Below are 16301 nucleotides of genomic sequence, written 5' to 3' on the forward strand. Positions count from 1 at the left end.
CCTTCTTTGTTATGCTAAGTGTAAAGACAGCTTCGTTGTGTTTGAATTAGGGAGAGGTTACAAAAGGTTAGTTGTTTATCCAGTAATATTAGTAATTACAGTGACCAGCTGTTTTAGGCAATGAGATATTTTTTGAAATAGAAAGCAATATTGGGTTTTTTAAAGATATCTTTATTAATTACCAATAGGCTTTGACCTGAGAGCCACGAGAAGGAAAGGAGGGTTAGGGTTTTAGAGACAGACAAAAACAGTTGGGTCTACAGACGTTACTTCCACCCTATTGTTTCGGCTCCTCTCTGCTAGTCGGTAAATGTTTAACCTAGATTGCTGTGGCGAAAGGAGTCGCCGTTTCACCGGCTGAAGGTGTCTTTTATTGTGTGTGTGTGTGTGTGTGTGTGTGCTGTGAACCTTGTCTGTCCACAGTGTCACAGTCTCTGCAGGAAAACACACTCTGGACTCCATGAGGACCTTCACAGGTAGGCTCTGTCTCTGCTCCACTCTCCATGATTTGACTATACAAATGTGAATACTGTATACTCCTGTGCCACTTGACACAACTCACCTTAGAGAACTCTTCATGACTGTAGTGGTAAGTCACTCTTGCCTGTTGTGTTTTATATTACCTTTATTACAGTTAGAAGCAGTTAACTTGTACTTAAGTAAAAGGAGCTTTTTATAAGTAAAAGACTAGAATTCAAAATCTTACTTAAGTAAAAATACAATAGTATAAGCATCAGAATAATTAAGTTCCTAAGTTCGTAATGGCCCATTTCAGAATCACGTACATATTGAGTTACTTGGTTGCGATCATTATTATTATTATTTATGTGTTTTTATCACAACTGGTAAAGGTGGCCCTGATTTGAATAATGTTATAAGCTGCTGCTGGATATCTTAACCTGCAAATACATGTCAAAGATTATTTAATAATTGTATTTATTTATAAACCTAATAAGTTACTAGTAACAAAAGCTGTCATATAAATGTAGTGGAGTAAAAAGTATGATATTGGCTTTTAAAATGTAATGTAGAAGCATAAAGTCGCATAAACAGAATACCCAGTGAAAGTAGAAGTACCTCAACATTTTCGTACAGTACTTGAGTAAATGGCCTTTGTAACTAACCCCTGGTTATAAGCAGGGTTTGGCCTGTTGACTCTTGGTGTTTTTTTTCTTGTTAAAGTGTTTTTTTGACAGGATCAATATATTACATTCAATAGAAACCAATTGGCTTGGAGCTGAGGAAGAGAGACACATTGTTGGTTTGGGTCCTCACTACAATTCTTGAGAATGGCTTGACTTTTCTACCTCACTGCATTTAGAGGAATAGGAATTGCTTGGAATATTGTTTTTTTGTACCCAGACTATGTATATATTAATATTGAATTTGCTGAAAAATGTGTATATATCTGTATATTGCTCAGTAGGAATGAGTTACTTAAAGTCAACAGGAACAATAACCTGCAGAAGTGAAGAAGTACTTTTGTAGTCCAACGCAGAAGTTAGCATCGAACTGGTTCCCTCAACAGAAAGTGTCGTATTTCTCAATTAAATGTTGGATTATCATAGGAAATAAACAAAAGATATAGATACTTTAAATGTTTATTTAGACTAAATGTTAACAAATCAACTTAACTTGTGTTGTTTCGAGTTAAAATCTACTGGCCAGAAGTAAAAAGCTAATGTTAGCATGTAGCGCAGGTAACCATCACTAAGCTAAAAGCAAACTAGTGTTCAGCTGGATGACGTTAAGTAGTCTCTATGTATTTACTGACTTATTTTAGATTGAGGAACAGAATGCTAACATCTCTGAAGCTTTTTATTTAACCATGGAACAAATCATGCTTCAATTCGTGAAGACAATTAACACAGTACGCAAGAACTGTCTTTGGAACTTTGAATGACATAGCCTATATACTATAATTTATGAATAAGCAATATGTTGTAGGTAAACATTTTCAAGTCATAAATTGAGTATGTTACTGTTTTTATTGTTCTTAGGGGTCATTTGTTAAGTTAATTTCAATAACTATATTATTACATTATTACACGTTATCTAGTTCAATATCTTTTTATCATTCTAGTTGATGCAAATCTAAAATATTAGTAAACACCCAGGAGCTGCCCACAGGTATGGCGATGGTAAACAGTACCCAAGATGGTGGACAGTTGGCCTGAGGTCTGACTTAACTGCTGTTATATTTCAATGGGTACATTTTTTGTCACTTTCACTTCCACAGGTTGCCAGGATGCGATGGAATTTCCCCGGTAAGTGTAACTTTAGACTCACTGTTGTAGTACTAAACAGAGTGGTTCTTTAAAACTACTTTTTAAAGAACCACTCCCTGCTTTGGACAATTCCCTATAAACCCTATACCTTACATTGATGCCAGTTTATAAAACATGTCAAAGTAGAAATAACATCAATTGTGTAATAACTTAATTACTTAAAGTGTGTTGTGTTGTTGCCATGCAGTTATGACATCACTGTGATAACACAGCAGCAGATAAAGGCTGAACTGTGAACTTCCAAACATCTCTATACTCTACACAATATGTGTCTTTTGCTATTTTACCGGGCCTATCAGCAGACAAGAGTGTTGATATTTAACAATCCTGCAATGCAACATCATTTAGTTAAAACGTTTTTTAATGTTCTTTAAATTACGTCTTCATCGTGTACCAGCACATGCAGCCTTGGTACTGTCAGGTTAGGGTTAGATGGTGGGTGTAAGAAAAACAACAAGAGTTGTCTCCATCCGGTGGTCCAATCCCAGCTGTGTCGCATGTATTCTGAAAGCAGCATCCAATTTACCACAATGTCTATTCAATGTCTCAGTTCTAATATGAACAATATTAGATATCAAGGCACCGTCTTCATAACACTTTGAAGTTGTGCCAAACACAAAAGTTATAATTAAGAAACAGAATTCATTCAGGGTTAAAAAAAAAACATTCTATACTTTATACTATCTTTACATACAGATAGCTGTGTGCTGCTAATATTCTGGATGAAGTGTACACATTAAATGCAGTTTCTATTAGCCTCCCTCAGCTCACTCTGGCAGAATTCAAAACATAGTTAGCCCTATGATAGTGCTAAGTTCTTATGAGGTTGTTTTACCAATACCAATTGTAAACTATGAAATAGTACCTAATAGCCTTCCAAAATTATTTATATGTAGTGCACAGAAGTGTAAGGATGAATAATTTGGGTAATGCTTATCGGTCTTTAGCCTTCATTACCCCAGTCCTAACTCTACAGTCTACAGTCTACTCAGTGACGGATGGTCGTTATGAAATACCATTGTTAAATGTCACATCCAGAGTATTTAGAGTACAGTTGTTGTTTGCACGTGTTGTCGTACATTCTGAATTCATGTCATTGGTTTTGCTGGCGTCATTGTATGACACAAACAAATGAGTAACCAGCATGTGAATTGTGTAACGGTAGAATTGTTCAATCTTTTCTGTAGCCTAGTAACTTATGATGTTTGTTTGTTGCATCAAGATTCTTTGGCACCTACTATAAGCAGTTGTGCTGTCTATAGCTCCTGTGCTAAGGAAGTGCATAGAATCAATGTTATAAACGTATTAATATCTTCCCTGGTGTTGAAAACAAGTATGAGAGTTGTTCAAATATTATCCTTACACCCATCGCCTATGAGTGAAGTTTAAAACAATATTGAATTCTATCTTAACTCTTCCCGTTGTGCTACACTGACATACTCACTGTCCATTTTCCATTCCTCCTCACATCAGTTTTACCTTCAATCCAAAGGAAGGGATTGATAATCCAGCTCTGGTCATCGGTGATGATCCTGGTGAGGTTTGAAAAACAGTTCTTGTCATACACAACCCTTAAAAAGCCCTCTCCTCAAATCCCCCAGAGTTGATGAGCTTAACTAACAATGTGTGCAGAGCCTGACCCGAGCCCCGTGCTCACACTGTGCCAGCTGAAGCGCTTGGAGGGACAAAGCTTCGGCTTCTACCTGCGGATGGACAACCGCAGCCGGGCCTTTGAGATCAGAGATGTGGACCCATGGAGTCCTGCAGGGCATAGTGGCCTCAAGGACGGAGACCGGGTGCTGGAGGTCAATGAGGAATACGTGGACAACACAAACTTCACCAGGGTTAGTGTCAAAAATATAGTATAAAGGCCTCCCAGATACTTAAAAGAGCAACATATTGCAACACAGCCTGTACCTGTTTTTATGAAATGTGTTGTGAGAAATGTTTCTATTTATGGTTTTCATTTGTCTTGAGGTTGGATGAACAAAGTGACGTTTGTAGCATGCTTAGTTTTGTCGGCAGCTGCTGAAAGTAACTAATAAAGTAACTTGTAATCTAACTTAGTTACTTTTAAAATCAAGTAATCAGTAAAGTAACTAAGTTACTTTTTAAAGGAGTAATCAGATTAGTTTTTGAAGGTAACTGTGGCAACACTGCCATAGACAGGTCTTGCCCTCGGTGGAGAGGTTGTGATCTGATTTATTGACTGTGGACAGGTGTCCTTTATCCAGGTAACGAGTTGACATCAGGAGAACTTTGTTAAAGCGAGAGGACTTATTTAACCGCTCTGTGGGAGCCAGAATTCTTGTTGGTTGCAAGGGGATCAAATACTTATTATCCCCAATTAAACACAAATCAATTGATATCTTTTACATTATGTACATTTCTGGATTTTTTTAGTTATATTCTGTCTCTCACTGTTAAAATAAACCTACCATTAAAAGTAAGGACTTTTAATTTCTTTGTAAGTGTGCAAACTTACAAAATCGGCAGGGGATCAAACACTTATTTCCATGTCTGTATATCTAAGACCTGTAATATATTGTTGAAAAATAGTATAATAGGGGAACTTTAGAGTAATTATTGTTTTAATAGTTTGATATTGTAGATTGTGATGGGGACACGCCTACAAGTATTGCAGATTGTCTACATGTCAACAATGTTCAGTTGAATTCTTTAAATATTATACGTAGAGTAAATTGGTGTAGAAATTAGTCCTAACCCCGGACGTAAGTTAGCATTTTCACATTTCTTGGCTCCCTCGTCTTGAAGTGAATTTTTGTGCATGTTTTCGGTTAGATAACTTAAATTAGGTGTTTGGTTAACGCAAGCTTACAGGATTTTCAAGTGTTGCTCTGCGACATAAAATACATCAGCAAACACCCTACTGATGAAACAGTGGTTGCAAACAAGAAGCTTAATGAGTCTACTAATAGCACGCCAAATTAGCCGCCTTTAGCTGTTGATGTGAAGTCATGTGACCACCATGTAATTCAATATAGAACGATGTGAGGTCTTTACTTCTAACAATGGCATTAAAGCTTGAACTATTATAAAAGTGGTGTTAATATGTGGAGATTATCCTGCTATACAAAACGTGTAACATACAGTGGGGCAAAAAAGTATTTAGTCAGCCACCAATTGTGCAAGTTCTCCCATTTAAAAAGATGAGAGAGGCCTGTAATTTTTATCATAGGTATACCTCAACTATGAGAGACAGAATGAGAAAATAAAATCCAGGAAATCACATTGTAGGATTTTTAATGAATTCATTGGTAAATTCCTCGGTAAAATAAGTATTTGGTCACCTACAAACAAGCAAGATTTCTGGCTCTCACAGACCTGTAACTTCTTCTTTAAGAGGCTCCTCTGTCCTCCACTCGTTACCTGTATTAATGGCACCTTTTTGAACTCGTTATCAGTATAAAAGACACCTGTCCACAACCTCAAACAGTCATACTCCAAACTCCACTATGGCCAAGACCAAAGAGCTGTCAAAGGAGACCAGAGACAAAATTGTAGACCTGCACCAGGCTGGGAAAACTGAATCTGCAATAGGTAAGCAGCTTGGTGTGAAGAAATCAACTGTGGGAGCAATTATTAGAAAATGGAAGACATACAAGACCACTGCTAATCTCCCTCCATCTGGGGCTCCACGCAAGATCTCACCCCGTGGGGTCAAAATGATCACAAGAACGGTGAGCAACAATCCCAGAACCACACGGGGGGACCTAGTGAATGACCTGCAGAGAGCTGGGACCAAAGTAACAGAGGCTACCATCAGTAACACACTACGCCGCCAGGGACTGAAATCCTGCAGTTCCAGACGTGTCCCCCTGCTTAAGCCAGTACATGTCCAGGCCCGTCTGAAGTTTGCTAGAGGGCATTTGGATGATCCAGAAGAGGATTGGGAGAATGTCATATGGTCAGATGAAACCAAAATAGAACTTTTTGGTAAAAACTCAACTCGTCGTGTTTGGAGGAGAAAGAATGCAGAGTTGCATCCAAAGAACACCATACCTACTGTGAAGCATGGGGGTGGAAACATCATGCTTTGGGGCTGTTTTTCTGCAAAGGGACCAGGACGACTGATCCGTGTAAAGGAAAGAATGAATGGGGCCATGTATCGTGAGATTTTGAGTGAAAACCTCCTTCCATCAGCAAGGGCACTGAAGATGAAGCGTGGCTGGGTCTTTCAGCATGACAATGATCCCAAACACACCGCCAGGGCAACGAAGGAGTGGCTTCGTAAGAAGCATTTCAAGGTCCTGGAGTGGCCTAGCCAGTCTCCAGATCTCAACCCCATAGAAAATCTTTGGAGGGAGTTGAAAGTCCGTGTTGCCCAGCGACAGCCCCAAAACATCACTGCTTTAGAGGAGATCTGCATGGAGGAATGGGCCAAAATACCAGCAACAGTGTGTGGAAACCTTGTGAAGACTTACAGAAAACGTTTGACCTCTGTCATTGCCAACAAAGGGTATATAACAAAGTATTGAGATGAACTTTTGTTATTGACCAAATACTTATTTTCCACAATCATTGGAAAATTAATTCTTTAAAAATCCTACAATGTGATTTCCTGGATTTGTTTTCTCATTCTGTCTCTCATAGTTGAGGTATACCTATGATAAAAATGACAGGCCTCTCTCATCTTTTCAAATGGGAGAACTTGCACAATTGGTGACTGACCAAATACTTTTTTGCCCCACTGTACATGTGTGTTTGCAACAGATTCTATTTGCTGCAATATGCCAATATCTAATTGAATAAGACCATTGGCTTTTCCTAAAGAAACATTTGGGATGCTAATTTCCACGTCTGCCTACAAAAAGACGTCATCACTGCATCACTCTATTATAATTACGGCCTTACATGTATGCATTTTATTAGAGGTTAAAAGGTCTAAGCACTAAGGGCACATGTACTAAATTGTTAACTGGGTGATGACAAAAGAAGCAGATTGACTTCCTGTTTTTTTAACCCCACTAATCATTGGTCCCCTTTACAACTTAGTTGAGATTAACAGATTGGACTGATCTAAAGGTTCTGGCCTGAATGTTTTCTTTTGTCTTTATCATAACCTGGGATTGATCATTAAGACTTGAGGGGTCAAAGAAAAGCAGAAATTAAGATCTGCTTTTCTTCCCTTTTGTTTCAAGATAAATGTTGTGTTTGTGTAGTTTGGGATGGCGCTAAATGTTTAAGGGACAGGCCTCACAGGCATTAGGGATTAAGTTTATTCACTACATTGTTTGTATCCCTCTGAATTTCCTGCCAGATTGTGAGGAAGATCCAGTCATGCGGCTTACACTTGTTCCTCCTGGTATTGAGGAGGGAAGAGCACGAACAGGTACAGTTACCATGACATAAAGAAACGCTTTATATACCGTTAACATGCCTATGGGGGTAAATTGAGCCACAGTCGCCCTATTTTCTCTAATGTATTCCTCCATCTATTGAATCCTAAGCATGTCTCTCCACAGGCAGTGTCTATGGGTGTGGACTTACAGATGCTGGCCAAGGCCTCTAAAGGGGACCGCTGGTCCAGACCGAGACTGTGTCACATCAGCAGACACCCGGAGCATGGCCTGGGAATGACCATCGTCTCAGTGGAAGGTGCCAATACACTGCTGCTATTGTTTGACAGAGTGTTAATAACTCATTTACAGCCTTTCTGAAGACCATACACCCCGATGCTCTGAGCTTTAACTATTCAATAAGAAAGCCAATCAGCAAAAATGTCAGATTGATGATTCACTTGTTGCACTCATTTCTCTGAGTCCACCCTCGCTCTATAGACAAGAATGAGTCCTCAAACCCCAAATGGCTTAGCATTAAAGCACTTCTGGGCTCCCTCGTCTAGCAAACAACACATTGATTAATATCCGAAGCTTTACGGTGTCTTCTGAAGTTTCTGAGTGAGACTACTAAACGTTACCACGGCAAACACAAGTCCGCTCTTACTAATGTTTGTTTGTAGCATGGCATTAGCTATTTCCTACTGCCAGTTGCATCTACATTTCAATTATTACTTAAGTGGTGTAAATATGTGGATATTATCTTGCTGAACAAATGGTCCTTAAGTATCAAACGTCTGTTTGCCAAAGATCTTATTTTCTGCAATCTCCTAAAATCCAATGGAGAATTCCCCTTGCGATGCTACAACACGTCCTCCCTGCACCACTGTTTAAAGCACCCTGCATATAAAAAGGTCCAGAGCAGGATTTGTGTTAAAGACAATTATGTGTTTAGTTACAAACTGGAATTATGGATTCCTCACTCCATACCAGTTTCTAAGATCCATCCATCCATCCACGTACTGTATATACACGTTTGCTGGGCACATGTTTTGGTTTTGATCTCTGTATCAAACTTGACAACCTCACTGTGGTGACATTATGACAGAAGTGGGAAGTAACTAAGTAGATTAACTTAAGTGGTTTGAGATACTACTACTTTACTTTAATATTTCCATTTAATTCTACTGTGTACTTTTACTTTCACTACATGTATTTAATACCTTTAGTTACTTTACAGATCTGGATTAATGATGGTAAATATAATCAGCCCTTAAATCAGACTTTAGTTCACCTGGAGTAAATCCAGCAGCTACCCTGCAGTATACAAAGCCATTCAAACTAGCTGCACCTTTACCAGCTCTGAGAACACTTTAATGATCAATACTTATAAAACATATCAGAGATATTATTCTGAAATGGACCAATCAAACAACGACTACTTTTACTGTCCCTACTTTAAGCACATTTTGAATGCAGGACTTTTACTGTGACAGAGTATTCCTACACTCTGGTACTTTTACTTTTAGTACAAGATTGGAGTACTTATTCCACAAATTGTCAGATTTTAGAGATTAAACATTTGATAGAACCAGGCTATCTGTTTCTCTCTGCTTTTAGTCATTATGCTAAGCTAGGCTACTTACCACAGCCGGACTCCAGCTCTGTACTTTAACACACAGTCAGTATACAGTATGGACATCATTCTGAAAATCTCACTCTCAGAACAGTGGCAGCTCCCAAAATGTTGGACTGTTCCAAAATAAATCAGCCCTACAGAGGAACTTTCCAAACAAACACATTCCCTAATCATTTATTAACAGCTGTTCTCCATAAACTCTACTTTGCCTTATTACAAAGTACAAACATTTTATTCCACACTGTACTGATAAGGATAATTATGTTTATAAAAAGCTCTCCTGTGTGTCACCAGGTCAAAAGGGCCAGTATATTGTGAGCACAGTGGCTGACGGTCCAGCAGAGAGAGCTGGAGTCTGCTCCGGGGACAGACTGATGTGGATCAACGGGGTCACCGTGTCGACCCTCCCACACGCCGCTCTCAGCAGAACTGTAAGAGTCCGGTGTTCCTCACTCAGCTTGATGGTGTGTGTTCTGTTGGACTGAACATGTGTGTGACTCACGCTGTCTGTCTGGCTCTCAGTTGAAGAAGAGTGGGGGCTCGGTGACGGTGCTGGTGATCGACCCTGAGAGCCAGTCTTGTAACGTCAGGAGGAAGATGCCCACCCTGCCGGTGGGGGCAGAGTGCTGCGGCCTGCCCTACACGCCCAAAACCATGCAGCTGGTTAAAGACCAAAATGGATACGGCTTCCTGCTGAGACAAGAGAAGCTGGGGGGAGTTCGAAGGATAGGTGAGATACACTCAGTGGCGAGCCGTGACTTTCATACCTAGGCCCTCTGACCCCCCTTCCCTCGTCAGAAAAAAACCCCAAAAACTCTAGCCTTAAGACGCTAGTCAAGCCTTATCAATACAACGGAGAGAGCAAGAGTTATTACCAAAATGACTTATTTATTAAGCTAAACATTTTCTTTACACATTACAAATAATCATATCTTCACACAAGCTGCGTGAATATTGGAACAACGGCCCGGGTGCAAAATGCATGAATGAGTTTTGCTTTGAAAGTCATCAGCAATTCCTTATGGATAGAAATGAAGGCTTAGCTAGTTTTCCCCCTAGCTTCACAGTGGGCAGAACTTGTCGTAAAGCCAACCCATTTAGATGGAAGATATGATTGGTCAATTTTACTGTCATTTGAAATGACTCTCCTATCTTCCCAGTGACTCCGAGAGACGGCCAAAGGGGCTTCTTTCATTTAAACCTTCACATTCCAACAGAAAGTGAATAGGCAGATTTGAAGGGTTTATTTCTTCAATCATTTGTTTATAAATGTTGATTGTCCAATTATGAGTTAATATAATCAAATCAAATCCTTTAGGTTAAATATTATTTTTTAAGAATATCTTAGGAGGGCCCCGGCGGACACATGAAAACAATCTAATACACACACACACACACACACACACACACACACACACACACACAAACACACTCATTCCACCTGTAATGGAGCATGGGTATACCGAAATGTAGGTACTTATATGATACTTTTTACATTCAGTATTTGTTTAAAGTCAACATTTTCTCCAGGAATGAAATGTTCATGTCTGGAACCCCACTGGGCAGTAGTACAAGCAAAGAAAGCTAAGTTGTGCAACTGAGCAGTTTATAGGAAATGGGAATGCACTGATCAAAAGCAAGTCGGCCATCTTCGAAGAATAACAGCGACCACAACTTGTTGACTCCCCTGTACAGCTAGCAAAGTAGCTGGTTCAACTTTTTAAACATGGTCGGTGGGCACTGTTGTGTCGTTGTTCATAACAGCCCTCCCCTGACCAATAAATGAAACAAATAAAGGACCAAACTTTTTCAACATGGAAACTTTACAAGGAAGCCAACATCAGCAAGAGATGTCCAATGGGTTTGGTAGCAGCCATCGGCAAATGTCAAAAAGAATTGCTGATTGGTTGTTTTTCCTCTGCTCAGCTGTGATGCCAAAAGGAGCGCTTTGAGGAGGCAGAGGAACATGAATCTTTTCACATGTTGTTTTTCTCATGCACTACTCTCAGGATATTGATATAGTTTGCAACATATTGTTGATCAAGTTACCAACTGAAGCTTTAAACTCAAGACCATTTGAGAACCTTCCTCTCAGTAGTAATGAGGTGATTTGAAGTATTGATTCCTATCCTCTCCTGCTGTGACCCAGTCCATGTGCTGAGGGAGATTGATGTGGGGAGTCCGGCTGAGGGGGCAGGGATGGAGGATGGAGACCTGCTGCTGGCTATTAACGGGAAACCTGTCGAGTCCATGGAGCATGAGGAAGTCGTCAAAGAGGTTAGACAGAGCGGTAATGCAGTCGTCTTCACCTCCATATCTATCCCAGGAAGAGACTTTTACAGAGAGGTAAAGACCATGATATCAGGACTTTGATTTTGATCGGATTCATCCCACAGATTCTGTATCGGAATTTGTCTTCAACTGCTTTCTGTTTTTCCCACAGTTAGGAATTTCTCCATTGTTGTTCTATGACGAATGTTCAGCAAAGGATAACAGCGTCTCACACTGCACTAAGAACCAGAGTGGAACCTCGCTGAAAGATGGAGTTGGAAGTCAAACTAATCCAACAACATATGTCCCGGATCAGTCAGGATCTTTACCCACACAGGTATGATCCCACAGCTTATTACATCTGTGAATCTGGCAGGAATACTGTGTCCATTCCAAAACAGTGGCTATATAACTGTTGTTTTTTACCAGGATAGGTCTAATTGAGATAAACAAGTTTTCTTCCGTTTATCCGGGATGCATTTGCAGCAAGCTAAGCAAGTTAGTCAAGATAGGTTTAAATGCCAGAACAAATTTTCTCTACAGCATTGTATCACCTTCTCCTTAGAAACCCTTTCATTTCCTTTTAGTACTTTCAGTTTAAAATATTTATTTTGTATACAATTGACAACCGATGCTTTTAGAATAATAATCTGTGTCATAAAGTGAACGATGGTGTGGCAGCGGGTTGTGGTTAAAGCGCTGGTTGCTGGGGTGATGGGAGTTGCTCGGCCGGAGTCAGTAAATCAAAGCATGCTGGTAACTTGGTTCTGGTGTCTTGCAGTAGGCTGGGTCCTGGAAGGGGAGCCTCCAGCCCTGAGAATCCCCACCTGGCGAGCCATATTGTGGATTTTGTTTCTTGTTGGACTGTTTTATTACCTGATTCTGATCAGCTGTCTGGTCTCCGGCTGAGCCACTCCTATCACTCCAGCAATCATCCTTTAACCACACCCCGCTGCCACAGATGGTTTGCAGGGCCCCTTATTAAAGGTTATTCTGACTAATGGTTTACCCTGTTTTGTGTTTTTCAGCTGTCAGAGAGAACAGGTGATGTTTTCTTGTGATGGGAATACACAGAACAAGCATCACATCAGGAGACAGGAAGACCAGGAGCTAGTAATGGTCTCCTGGGACCGGTGTTGGGCCCACGTTTTTGTGTTAATAAGATTGCATGAATTGGTTTGTTAACCCTCTGAAGTCCAAATGTACTTTTTGATTTATATACTTTTGTTAATTATAAGCAATGGTCATGTTTTTGAGTGAAAGATACTGTATGATGTAAGCTGTGAACTGTCTTTACAATATTGAGCATTATATATGGTAAATGGGCTGGCATTTGTAAAACGACCACTCAAAGCACTTTACAACACTAGCCAGCATTTACTCATTCACACACACACACACACACACACACACACACACACACACACACACACACACACACACACACACACACACACACACACACACACACACACACACACACACACACACACACACACACACACACACACACACACTCTCAGGGAGCAGTTTGGGTTCAGTGAAGGCCCAAGGACACTTCGATACTCGACCTCCTGAGCCACAGCCGCCCATATACAAGCAAATGAATAAATATGTGTATCGCTAAATACTCTGCTAAGTCTGTTTTGGTCTTTAGTGTTATATGATTAGCTGTAAAACATTTTGTTTTTTTTACCCTTTTCACTATCCAGGCCACAAGCCTGGAACAAAGTACATTTGAGTCCTGACGTGGCCCCATATAGAGAAATAGATAAATGAAAATCAGTCAAAATTCCATGTGAGTATTATTTTGGCATGGTAGATTGGTTCCAATGCAGTAATAAATGTTTGTTAAATATTATGTTCAGAGATATTTTACAATAAAGATCATAGAGTTCAGTCCGGTGTTTCCAGAAAATGACGGTTTATTACATGTATGGGAACATGCCGTTTTCAGATAGAGCTTTACCGCCTTCAGGAGGGGAGAAGTTAAAAGAATGTTAGGGGTCTGCACGTAAACAGCTGCCGCACGATAAAAGTATAAATTAGCAGACACTAAATACTATAAAGGTGGAGCTGAAGGGGATATAATGTTGAATTTAGGGCTGAGAAAAAACGTTTCAGAAACAAGGCACCACTCTATAACATAAATGTGATTTACTACAACTTTAAATTAAGATCACTTTTTGATAACATGCAGAAATGAGCACAACACTCCCAAAACATATCATTGTTGGTTTAAAGATGTTTGTTTTTGTATTATAAAATTTCATTTTCTAATTATTACTTGAAGGCACCATGGTTGATACGCTCATATAATCCTAGAGAAAGTAACTGTATTATGCCAGGATTTCTATTCTTTATTTTGTATCTTCGGAAAAAGGGGGGGGAAATAATATATGACTTTGTGTGTAATTTGGCAGATGAACAGTCAAAAGATACAGGATTAAATCTCTAATATATATATTTGCTATCCTGCAGCATACAAAGTGATTCACATTAGCTGCAAGCTTTGATAACACTTAAATGTATCAATAGAATCAAATATATTGTACACGGTTGCCCATAAAGTTGGAATACAATCATTTTTTACCTATTCTCATGAAATTGTTGTGACAATGTGATTTATACTTGATAGATAAGTGTATAACTTCTCAAAACTTTATTGATCAATCTCTTCCAAACACATCACATATGAAAATTAAATAGGATGAAAGAGGAATGTTTCTGGAAACGAAATTATTATGGGCAACAGTGTATATATTCTGAAATGGATCAATCTGCATATTAAGTACTAAGTAGATTTTGATGCTAATACCTTTCCACTTTTACTGGAGGAACATTTTGAATGCAGGACTTTTACTGTAACAGAGTATTACTACACTCTGGTACTTCTACTTTTACTCAAGTACAAGACCTGAGTAATCCGTGTATCATTCGTTCATTTGTTTTTCCGATTTCAAAACCAAAACCAGAAATCGGATAACGGTTCGTTTTCTCGTTTTTCCGATTTCAATACCAAAACCAGAAATCGGATAACGGTTCGTTTTCTCGTTTTTCCGATTTCAAAACCAAAACCAGAAATCGGATTACGGTTCGTTTTCTCGTTTTTCGTTTTCTCGTTTTTTCGATTATGCACCCCCAAACGGAAAATGGAAAATGAAACATTCGGATAACAAATCCTGGGAATGTTAGTTGTCAGGGAAACCGATCGCGAGCCAACAACTGACTCATGCCACAACTGATCTGTAAGGAAACATGGCTAATTTGGAGTCTCACTACGAGATGATAAATCAACTCTTTCTGTCGGGGAAAACTCACGCCGAAATGTCTGAGACATTGAAGAGTATGGGAATTAAGGGGTCCTCGGAGATGTCGGTGAGGAGATTCTGTGGCGACGTTGGGCTGAGACGGAAGGGGCACATCACAGACCAAGAGCTGGAAGAAGCTGTCCTGACATCTATTCAAAAGGTGAGTAAGCCTAGATCTAGAACTAGGCATTTGTTTGAATATTATTGCCATAGCCTTATGAATACCGAAAACGATTCAGGGCCAGATGAGCCCCAGATAGGAAATAGATCGGGCCAAACATATTTTGCCGTCTGGGCTAAACCGTAGCCGAAATAGCCTAGCCTCGGCCTAATAATTGAATGTAGGCTAGGCTACACACTTGTAATCCTTTATGACTTTATTATTAGGGTATTTGTTTGTTTGTTTAGTTGTGTGTTTATTTACTGTCCATAGACCGGTCCAACGTACGGACGGAAATTTATGACAGGGTACCTGTCATCTGTGGGGGTGAAAGTGGGTGAAATAATAAATTTGACTGTACACAACATAGGCATACTAGTATTCTGTTGTCCAACGGTGCAACAAAATGTCCTGTGGTGCGACAAATTGAATTGTGAGGGGAAAAGGTATTTTAATGAAAAATGTATGTAAAAAGTGTTGGATAGTATAACAATGATATCATCACTATGCAGCTTTAAGGATGAAATGAAGATTCCTTGAGTTTTATACAAATTATAATGAATGTAACCCAGACATTTGGGTTAAGTCTCTATGTGTACATCTTATAGTATATAAATAACATAATTCTGAATTTGTTGGGGGTATGTTTGATGTGGAAATATAATTGGGACAAACTAATATGCCTTGTGCTTATCTATCTTACCTGTCCAACATTCTCTGAATTAAATAATGGCATTCTTTATGTCGTTGCACCGGTGGACACATTTTAGGACTACCACACCAAAAAGTGAATAATATGCAAAATATATGAAGAATTAGAAATGGACACATTCAGTTTTGAATTATTCACATATAAGGGAATATAATTATATGTCATTGGACATATATTTTTGAATTATTATTTTTTTCACTTTGGATTTGAGTTCACGTCAACCACCCATATACTCATACCTGGTTTTTTTCTGTCTTCTTCCACAGCAATGTGATGTTCCTGATTTGGGATCTGCTTCTCTTGCGTCTGTTTCCGAAGAGTCTTACTTTGTTATCCCACCGGACAGTGTCCTTCAAGTTCCATTGGATAGGCCACAGTTCTCCAAGACTTCATCTTTATTCCTCAACATTTTTCTCTGCAGTCTATGACATCACTCCTGCTTAAGCTTCTCTACGCTGACTACCATAAGAATTAAGATTTATGATAGAGGACCCTCTCATCCCCTTCATCAACTCCCACCAGACAGGAGATTCAATCTACTACCACCAACTACAAGAACTCCTCAGCAGAAAGCTTTCTTAACGGACAATAAAGTTTATTTATCTATCTTATCGTATTGT

The 16301-nt window shown here is 39.3% G+C and overlaps 1 protein-coding gene and 1 long non-coding RNA gene across 6 annotated transcripts; both read left to right on the top strand.

The window, feature by feature from the left end:
* Nucleotides 1–374: 374 nt before the first annotated feature.
* On the top strand, nucleotides 375–14413 carry LOC134879702 (Na(+)/H(+) exchange regulatory cofactor NHE-RF3-like). Of its 5 annotated transcripts, none has more exons than XR_010167862.1 (11): nucleotides 375–476; nucleotides 2240–2267; nucleotides 3762–3823; nucleotides 3921–4132; nucleotides 7570–7641; nucleotides 7775–7907; nucleotides 9522–9658; nucleotides 9750–9957; nucleotides 11377–11573; nucleotides 11675–11835; nucleotides 12527–14413. XR_010167862.1 is itself a non-coding variant. In XM_063906183.1 (11 exons), the coding sequence occupies exons 1-11, from the start codon at nucleotides 461–463 to the stop codon at nucleotides 12557–12559; spliced, it is 1263 nt and encodes a 420-aa protein (XP_063762253.1). In that variant the 5' UTR covers nucleotides 375–460; the 3' UTR covers nucleotides 12560–14408. The 5 variants fall into 5 exon arrangements, 4 of the variants coding, with proteins under 4 accessions (XP_063762253.1, XP_063762256.1, XP_063762254.1 ...); XM_063906183.1 differs by having other exon boundaries at nucleotides 11671–11835; nucleotides 12527–14408; XM_063906186.1 differs by having other exon boundaries at nucleotides 450–476; nucleotides 3762–3828; nucleotides 11671–11835; nucleotides 12527–14409.
* A 13-nt stretch (nucleotides 14414–14426) lies between these two features.
* LOC134879704 (uncharacterized) lies at nucleotides 14427–16287 on the top strand. Its single transcript, XR_010167863.1, has 2 exons — nucleotides 14427–14969; nucleotides 15243–16287. It is a non-coding gene; the product is annotated as an uncharacterized LOC134879704 (long non-coding RNA).
* The last annotated feature ends 14 nt before the right edge of the window (nucleotides 16288–16301 follow it).

Source organism: Eleginops maclovinus, chromosome 18, assembly GCF_036324505.1.
Source record: "Eleginops maclovinus isolate JMC-PN-2008 ecotype Puerto Natales chromosome 18, JC_Emac_rtc_rv5, whole genome shotgun sequence".
Taxonomy (NCBI): domain Eukaryota; kingdom Metazoa; phylum Chordata; class Actinopteri; order Perciformes; family Eleginopidae; genus Eleginops; species Eleginops maclovinus.

What these genes read in the sequence shown, in the direction of transcription:
- LOC134879702 (XM_063906183.1), top strand. An exon ending in ACAACACAAACTTCACCAGG is followed by an intron (nt 4,133 to 7,569) that starts GTTAGTGTCAAA and finishes ATTTCCTGCCAG; the next exon opens with ATTGTGAGGAAGATCCAGTC. An exon ending in ACGCCGCTCTCAGCAGAACT is followed by an intron (nt 9,659 to 9,749) that starts GTAAGAGTCCGG and finishes TCTGGCTCTCAG; the next exon opens with TTGAAGAAGAGTGGGGGCTC.